Source organism: Achroia grisella, unplaced genomic scaffold, assembly GCF_030625045.1.
Source record: "Achroia grisella isolate CSIRO2021 unplaced genomic scaffold, CSIRO_AGI_Agris_v1 utg640, whole genome shotgun sequence".
Classification (NCBI taxonomy): Eukaryota; Metazoa; Arthropoda; class Insecta; order Lepidoptera; family Pyralidae; genus Achroia; species Achroia grisella.
The window spans coordinates 158,627-168,396 of NW_026712977.1; the positions used below are offsets into that span (position 1 = coordinate 158,627).

Genomic DNA, 9,770 nt, shown 5'->3' on the forward strand with positions numbered 1-9,770 from the left:
ATCAAAAAACCATCCATCCTTCTAATCATCTGTACTTACAAACATTAGTGCTTATAATATTAGTAAGATATTACTCAAGAATAAAGGATATTTGGGACAAACAAAGAATTTCCTATATCGGTGGAGTGGTTCCAGCTACCTTATACTTTATAATATTAGTAAAAATAAAGTAAGTAAATAGGACATTCAATATTCCTTTAATAAAAAAAAAATCTTTTTAAAATTTAAATTTATTTAAAAACAGTGGCAACCCTAAAGCTGGCTTCCATTTGGGGCACCCGAAAAAGCGAAAGTTAATCACGACGAAACACGCCCGTTCTTTTCTTTCGTTTTACATTACCAAATCTATGATATAAGTATGATATTGAGAAATGCAATTTAGTTTATACTTTGACCGTCATAGTAACAAGGACATCTACACTTGTCGTATTGATATTATATATTTTATTATCGAATTACAATAAGATCATTTTTACCATATAAATTCCGATAATTTAAAAACTAAAACAAAAAAAACAATAAAAATGTTTTTTTATTAAGATAAGTTATTAATCATAACTTATCTTAATAAAAATGTTTTAAAAAAACTTATCTTAATAAAAATGTTTTTAAATTATTCAATTACGCTTTATTGTATACTATCTGATGCGCGTCACTGCGCATGCGCATGCAAATTTTTATGGCCTGTGTGTTAATCTGATATTTGATCTATATAAGTCTCATCAAAATCCGTTCAGTAGTTTTTGCGTAAAAGAGTATTATATCTATTCATCCATATATACTTTTCACTTATCCACAAACTTTCGCATTTATAAACTTAGTAAGCTTACCTTACCAGTACTATTTCTTCTGTGACACATTTTCCCCGTTTTTGCAATGTTTTTCATTGCAGCTCCGCTGGTCCTACTGGTCGCAGTGTGATGTTATACAGCCTATGACCCACAAATAACGTGGCTATCATTAGTAAAATAATGTTTAAAATTTGTTCAGTGGATCCTTTTGAACATATCTTTATGTATTTATCATTTATATATTATTTATTTATTATGTGTAATTTATGTATTTAAATTATACATAGTACTTATATTTTTTTTTAGCATCTCTTAAATATATTATATCTATATAATTTAATTATACGGTAAGTTTTTCGTCTATAACGCTTTCTATTTCTATCTAAAGGTTAGTTGGTAGAGAATGCCATACAGCATTAAGCTCGTCTTTAGTAGCGTTTTATTGTACAAAAAAATTCGTATCTACAATATTAGTATAGACATACTAGCTGCTCCCGCAACGCGTGCTAATATTCAAAATTTACAAAAAAGCAGGTTTCTATGTTTTCCAGGAAGGGTCGACATTGCTAATGGGTAGTCCAAATTACCTGTTAACAACTAACCCCGTAATAAACAAACATGGTCCCCTCCTAACCTCAGTAACATTATGCCACTGTTTGAATACATTGAATAGCTTTTTTACGGACTCGACAGTATAGCCCATCGCCTTACTTTCGATGGTCGCTGGTTCGATTTCTCGCACGGTATAATTGTATTCATGATTATGATTGTTTGTATGGGTCTGGGTGTTTTCTTTGTGTGTTTGTACAAAAATTAATATTAAGTAGTTCTATAAGTTGTCTATTACCCAAGCAATACAATACAAACTACAATTGATTAGACTAGATGACGCTGTGTGAATTGTACACCGTTATTATTAGGTATTATATTTAATGTACATTATACACCTACTTAAAGGCTGAATTTGTGTCATAACATCCATTAATAAAAAATGAACGTTAGGCGTTGTCGAAATCCTTTCTCATTAAATCTAAAAATAGAATAAATTTCTTAATACAAACATTGCATAGTTATAAATATGAGGTCAATGAATTATAATATACTATGATGATATGATTAGTCTTAGGTGAACATCAGTTCACGTTATCAACAAATCATCTTGGCTAAAATTAATTCAAGAGCTTTGCAATGATTGCACGTGTCATTCAAGGTTCTAGTGAGGTCGAACACGTAGTCTACCTCATATATGGGCAATGATGAGTGGATATGGATCAATACTTGTTCTACTAAAGTTATGCAAACTATTTGGGGTCAATTGGCATTTTCGAATGGTTTAACCATTCAAACTACAGAACTACGTATTCATTTACTCGCCATAATTTGTTTGATTGACACGATAGATTTGTTGCTAAAAAATCTCAGAAAAGGTTCCTTCTAAAGTATGTGTAGACTGTTTTATATTACTATATTTACATTATTGTTTAGAGCTTCATTAATGTAGGTTAACATATGTAAGAAGAAAATTATACATAACCTAAATTACTAGGAGCAATATAAATAAATTGTTCTCATCAGAGTGTCTTTATTCATATGCGTCTATTAAAGTCACTTGCGATAAGTCAAAATCTAACATCCAGTTCGGAATTTACTTACGAGACAAAAAGATATGACCCGAAACTCTGATAACCACCACCCTCAAAACTAGGGGAATTGTAAGTACGTTGTCGCCATTTTAAGTAGGAATAAGTTAATTTCTTGAAGGTTTCAGTGTTGTATCAAGCTCTCCCAGGCTCTCCCAAGGCAGTGGCGTGCCTATAGGCTCGAATATTGTATATTCAATTCTAACAATTTTTTTTTATTCTTTCATTTATTTAGGGACTTTTATCAAAATATAATAATGCCAGTCTCAACTAAATTTATTGTAACTTCTTCAACAGCTATGGAGGCCAACATGTCCGTGCGTGATTTCTACAAGGGCCGAAGCATTCTCCTCACCGGTGGGACTGGTTTTATGGGCAAAGTGCTGGTTGAGAAACTTCTCTATTCAGTACCTGATCTTGGGAACATTTACATCCTGATGAGACCAAAACGGGGGAAGTCTGTTACCCAACGCATAGAAGATATGCAACGATTGGCGGTAAGTCGCTACATATATTTTTTATATTCCTCAAAGTTGTTTTTGGCCAATATTGCACTTACAGTCTTTCCTCAAGTCTAAACTTTATGTGTATGTCTTATTTTTTAGCAATCTTATATATTTTTAAAATTTATAATATATAGTAAATTTTATCACTTGTTTTCTAATAATTGAACAGACTACATCATTGATAATTATTATAGCATAAATGGATTTCTGAATGACGAAGATTAGTTGTTTCCATATATTATCCAACACCTACAATAATACACATATTTTGTTTTCAATCATATTTATACGGGTAATTGCAGAAGTCAGTGAAACTTACTATTCTTAAGACCTTTGTAACCTGTACTTCACGAAGTGATTCAAAGTCAAATGTGTTTGAATTCATTGTATGTATATACACGATACTGTCAGTATTTTTCCTAATTCTAATTCCATTTTCTATGTTGCAGCTGTTCGATCGTCTAAGACAAGAACGTCCGTCCGCATTGAAGAAAATTAAAGCTATACAAGGCGACGTTTTATTTGAGAACTTCAGTTTATCAAATGTTGACATCGAGGAGTTATCTAAGGAGGTGTCCGTGTTCTTCCACTTTGCAGCCACCTTGAGACTGGAGGCTCCTCTGAAAGATAACGTGAACATGAACACTTCTGGGACAGTCAGAGCGTTGAACGTAGCGAGAAGATTGAAGAATTTGGCTATTTTCGTTCATCTCTCCACGGCATTCTGTTACCCGGACTATGAATCTTTGGGGGAAAGGGTAAGCACAATTTTTTGTACTACTATTTTTACTATTGATAATTTTCTCCCTGATGCTCAGATTTAAAAAAAATATCAAAATAGCATTATTTCATTACATATTTTTAATACATTGGTGTAAAGTATCTTACAAAGAGTGGAAGAAATTCATAACTCCATGCAAAAAAAAATACCGCCCTATTTATAGTCGGTCCCTATATTCTAGCGGTTTAGCACTACTTTACTTTTGATGGTGTGGGTACTATTGCTCGGACAGTGTTGATGTTTTCTATGCATGTATTTACAAAAAAATGTATCTAATTATACATATAAATATATATATTAAAATCACATAGACTGTCGTCCAATGTAAAACAAAGGTAAGTCGTTATCAAAAAATAGTAATGTTATAGAAATATAAAGGAAAATAAATCCAAAAGATTAAATGTTTCGTTCCTAATTCCAGATGCATGCTCCACCAGCCAGACCCGAAGACGTAATGCGCATAATAGAATGGTTGGACGATAAACAACTGGCTGCATTAACACCATCGCTGTTAGGAGGCCACCCCAACTGCTACACATACTCGAAGAGGTTAGCTGAAAACGTTGTGGAGAAAGCTTACGAAGACCTGCCTGTTGTTATTGCACGTCCTAGTATTGGTGAGTAATTGTTTAATGGAACTAGCAAACCATGAAACTGTCGAACTCTGAGAGAAGCAAACTCAAAAACTAGCATACTCTGTGGCTGTCGAATCCAGAGACTTAGGAGGCCAGACTCTAGCAGACCTGGGAACTAGCTAATCCGGTGACTAACGGGGCAAGACTCTCACAGACGCAGAGACTGATAAGGTCAAACTTTCCCACACCCAAAGACTGTGAGACCCAGAGTTTGGACAATCCAGAGACTGACTATAGCACATTTTCATACAATAATTTATTTTGTTCTTAATAACGCGAGTTTGAACAAAGACAGTCAACAAAGAATCAACAAGAGAGTCATCAAAATTATCCTATTTGTACGTATCTATTTTCGTCTATCTATAGTATCTAAATCCATAAATACTAACAACCATGAACACTACTATGTAAGACAACATAACAATTACGAATTACTAATTTGGTTTCCGCCAAAAATTACATGGTTTACTTATTTGTATTTCAGTGTGCCCGACTGTAACCGAACCAGTGACTGGTTGGGTGGATAACCTGAATGGACCAGTGGGTTTAATGTTGGCAGCAGGCAAAGGTGTCATCCGCACTATGCTATGTGATGGCAGTTTGTTCGCACAGGTCATACCTGTAGATACAGCCATCAACGCTGTGATCGCTATAGGAATGTACGAGGCCACAAAGAAAGAGAAGTTAGTATATGTTTTATAGAATAAATAAAGTACTCGAATATCGCAATAGGGAAGATACCGTACCTTTAGCATTCTTGACGTTTATTCTTAAACTGTAACTGAAATACCAAAGTAGCAGATGGCAGACTGTATGGAAACTGATGGAACTTAATCACATGACACATACAGTTAGGTGCTATATACTTCTAAAGAGCAAGGTATAACGCCACAGTATCAAGTAATTCTCTTCAAAATTACCAAATTCCGCTTTGTATATGTATTAAGAACTGGTATGTGTGAAAGTACGCCAAATAGCATTTTAGTAACTCTAGTAAAAGTTATGCTAGCATGAGAAAATTCGTTTAGATCGAGTCATTTAGCCCGCTGTGCTATTATTATCAGGAACCAACCACGTTGATTTCCATGGTACACGGAGGTTGCATTTACCTATACCCACTAGTATTTTTCTTAATGGATTATAATAAAAAGATGCACCAGTCTGAACTGACGGTTTACGCTGACGGGACACCAGTGGAGGATGATGAGCACGAGGTTAGGTCAGTTACCCCATCGTGACATTTTCCCCAGGTATTTATTATGATGTTTCCTGGCGGAACCACCTTGACGTCAAACCCGACGTAACTAGCAATGTAATGTACATTACATTGCTAGCGATGGGATTGTGTTAAACTACTTGGACGTCATCCTGAGACGGTACATTGGAATCGTCGTCAGTCTTGTTAAATGGTATTATTATTTTCCAGATCTCCAACCATTCCGGTATACAATCTGAATAATGGCCATCAAAATCCTACGACATGGGGTGAAGTGTTAGATATAGCTAAATATTATGGACGTAAATATCCTCTGGAATGGCCATTGTGGTATCCCAACGGAGACATCACTACCAACAGGGTGATGCACGAATTCTACCGGGTCTTGTTCCATCTTCTACCAGCTTATTTCATTGATTTACTTATGCTTCTTTTAGGACAAAAACGATTGTAAGTACACTTTTCTTAATATAGCTTGCACCAATGAATTTATTCACAAGATCATAATCAAATAGCCTATGTTCTTCTGTATCTTAAATTGAACGCATATATTACATTTTATGATATAGAATTATTGTTTAAAAGTGAAATAAACATAATTTGATTTCGCTAACAATTTATAAATAAAAATAAATTTATCTAACATGTAGCTCTGTTACATCTATTACATTTTTTTTTATTTTATTTATTAGGTCTACGAAACTGTATGTCTTACAGAGAATATAACTTTACACAGATAAAATAAACTATTTAAGCAATACATCCTACTAGAACTAAACACTAACTACAATGACACTATATAGGAATAATTTGTATTAATAAAGAATTAAATTAATTACAAAACTTGACGTTCATAAGCGGCTAAAATGTCCTACATGAATAAATGATTTTTGAATTTGAATTTGAATTTATGTCATTATATTAATTTATAAAAATTAAGTAAGCTTAGAAGGTAGCTCTAAAATCTTGTATGTGAATTAAAAAAAAATACCTATATATTAGTCCTGTATAATTGCGGGTTTATTCTAGATATTCTATAATTTCAAACACACATTATTTATAGGAACTTTATATGTATAATATACGTACACCAGTGCAAAGCAGAGACGGCCCAGGTAGACCATTAGACCATTATTTAAAAATCGTCTTTACAATTTTTTTTACATATATTTCAGTATGGTGAGGATTCAAGACAGAATCAGTCAAGGGTTAGAAGTGTTGCAATATTTCACTATGCGCCCGTGGACATTCCCTTGTCCAAATTATGACGCGCTCCAAACAAAATTGAATGACGAAGAGAAGGTCATTTTCAATATGGATCACAGGACGAGTGACCGCGAGGAATATATGAGGAAATGCATCGAGGGCGGCCGCGTGTACTGTTTGAAGGAAGACATTACTAAAATGTCAAGAAACAGGGCCCATCACAACATGTAAGTATTCTACCTACGTAAAACATATATGGATTTTTTTTAAAGCATGATATTAAAATATTTCATCCTTTGCGCTAACGGTATATGATGGCGGGGTGTTAGTGAATGATAGTAGGATGCATATAGTCGCATCAGTTAGCACGTAGTGGCAAAATCACTAGAAATTAACCATAACGGTTTCCAGAAGGGACCCTGTGGTGTTCGACATAGCTTGTACCGTAAGGGCGTGAGCTTGCCCCATTTCTCAGATGTATATGGTTTGTTAACGGTGTTATCATCACCAGACTGTCAGTCAGGAATATAAATTGACAAACAACTAGTATGTAGGCACAACCGTGCTTGTTGTTATAGGCGACAGTTTAATTGAGCTCCAACTTACTTTCTATATAAGAAAAAAGAGGAATCGATTGTGTTCATTTGATTATTGATTTAATATGTGAATGTTTTCAGCCTCTTCCTATTGGACTGCGTCGTCAAGTTTTTCTTTTGGATGCTGGTTATTTCGTACCTGGCGTCGTGGTTCGAGCCCATCAAGGTCACGCTGTCGTATGGCGCTCCTGTGGTCAAGTACTTGCCTTTCGTAGGCAAAACTGTGTTCGGGGATAACCAGAATTAGACATAATTACATAACCGTCGCAACATATATATATAGCTTGTAATACGTATGTTACTGAACGTTTTTAATAGTGCTTCAGGTTTTAGTACGAATTATATATCGCACATTTAATAACAAACAGTATTAACTCAAATATACAAATTTTGAATATTCAACCTTAATATTTTGCAATTAATGTAGAAATTCACAGAGTACTTTGGAAACATAAGACTATTTTTCGTCTGCGTACTGATTTAAGCTGATAGGCTACTTTGTACGAGTGAGATAAGGTAGTGCATTTAAGGCATAAGGGGAATGAGACCTTAGTCCTCCAGAATGTCAATGTATAAGTGGAATCAAGGAGTTTGTTTGCCATTCCAACAGTATAATAAAATTTCAAATTTGTATTTTTTGATTTAACACAGTTAAATCAAAAAATACATATATAATAAACACAATAGTAAAAAGTAGCAAAATAAACACAATAGTAATAACTAAGTAAAAAAATTATCTAATAACGATTTATATAAAATTTTACACCAACTATAAATTATACATTGTACATGTATAATGCGAGTGGTTTAAATGTGGCTAATTATTATACAAACGTGCGTATTACACAAAACTCTTAAAATATGTAACATCACAGATCTAGTAAATTAGTCATGTGATATTTAGTTAATATTTGATATAAAAGTTAATATGGAATGGCCTCATAATGGGCATAGACAGACAGATGGACAAAATGTTGGTTGGTTCGGCAGAAATATTACCTACTATGATTTTTAATCTGTAACCACAAGACTGAAATTGAAACATATGCTTGTTTGCCACCACCCTTACAAAAAAATCATGACTAAGACATATTGCACATCGTTATTTCAAACGATTTAGGTTCAGTCGGTAATTTTAAATACATTTCGATCGGTACTTTTTATTATATTTCGATTACACAGAACACATTTTAATGGTTAATGAAGTATTAAACGTTATTTCGACTTAATAACACCTACAGGTTATATTAATGATGTACATAATAGTACCATAATATACAGTTATTAGCTGTGCCTGCGGTTTTACCCGTATGAAATTTATAGCCTATATGTTATTCTAATGTATAAGTTATGTATATTACTGTAAAGTTTCATCAAAATCCGTTGAGTAGTTTTTGCGTGAAAGAGTAACAAACATCCATCCATACTCACACACTTCGCGAGACAAAATTTTGAACAGAATATGTTTGTATAGACACATGCTGCCGTGTATATACATTACACTCGGTATATATATATATACTACCGAGATAGATTGCTGTATTGTAGGATTTGTAGGAAAGTTACCCTTGATGTTGCACTACCAAAATGGTATTCACGATCTATGGGGTTGATTTAAAGGTTATTTTACAAGTTTACACAATTACATTTATAATTCATACGATATGCACAAGTAGGTGACGGGTATATTTCATATGAACATCGTTAATATGTTATTAATCCTAATTAATATAATTAAATATTACAAGTTTCTATATGCAATCTACAAATTCGGTATTTCTATTTGATTTATATTCAAATAATGTCTGAAATGAAATGAAATTTGAGCAATACTACGCAAATCAATGTTTGAGAGTAAAATTTTGATTAAAGTATAAAATATCTAAAGGTCGAAATTTCCGAAATAACATATCTACAATAATATAATATGATATATTTCAATATATGAGAGTTATGAGCTAGTTATGTAGTATTAAGCTAGAACAAGAAAAGTCAAGAGGGAACACTACGCCTAAAAAAAATTAACCGCAAAATTGTTTTCCTGCAATAAATATACGCGCACAATTATGAAACAATTTCTAAATCAAATTTAATTTAACTTTCAAAGGTGTAACCAATGTGTGACTAAAAAGAGATAAAGAAATATAATTATCTCTAGAGAAAAAGAAGGATCATTTATTTAATCTTCTTTTCATCAATTATTGACAAAAAAAATGTATCACAATATATTTTTAATTTTTCTATTATTAAGTACCACAATAAGATTAATTTTTCCAATATATGACTATGTGACGCAATTTAATTAAACAATCTCCCGTACTTATAAGCACTCGATATAATAGTAATTAATGTTCCTTCATGATCTTTATCTTGCTCTAATTAATTAGTTAAATTTAATA

The 9,770-nt window shown here is 32.9% G+C and overlaps 1 protein-coding gene across 1 annotated transcript; it reads left to right on the plus strand.

Moving 5' to 3' along the window:
* Positions 1–2,730: 2,730 nt before the first annotated feature.
* On the plus strand, positions 2,731–7,618 carry LOC131849255 (putative fatty acyl-CoA reductase CG5065). Its single transcript, XM_059199288.1, has 7 exons — positions 2,731–2,928; positions 3,387–3,695; positions 4,140–4,335; positions 4,838–5,036; positions 5,780–6,019; positions 6,745–7,002; positions 7,453–7,618. The coding sequence occupies exons 1-7, from the start codon at positions 2,731–2,733 to the stop codon at positions 7,616–7,618; spliced, it is 1,566 nt and encodes a 521-aa protein (XP_059055271.1).
* Positions 7,619–9,770: the final 2,152 nt, after the last annotated feature.

Excerpts from the sequence above, each read along its gene's own strand:
- LOC131849255 (XM_059199288.1), top strand. The coding sequence starts at position 2,731 with ATGGAGGCCAACATGTCCGTGCGTGATTTCTACAAGGGCCGAAGCATT. Across the intron at positions 3,696-4,139 it reads ATGAATCTTTGGGGGAAAGG|ATGCATGCTCCACCAGCCAG; the intron begins GTAAGCACAATT and ends TCCTAATTCCAG. Across the intron at positions 6,020-6,744 it reads CTTTTAGGACAAAAACGATT|TATGGTGAGGATTCAAGACA; the intron begins GTAAGTACACTT and ends CATATATTTCAG.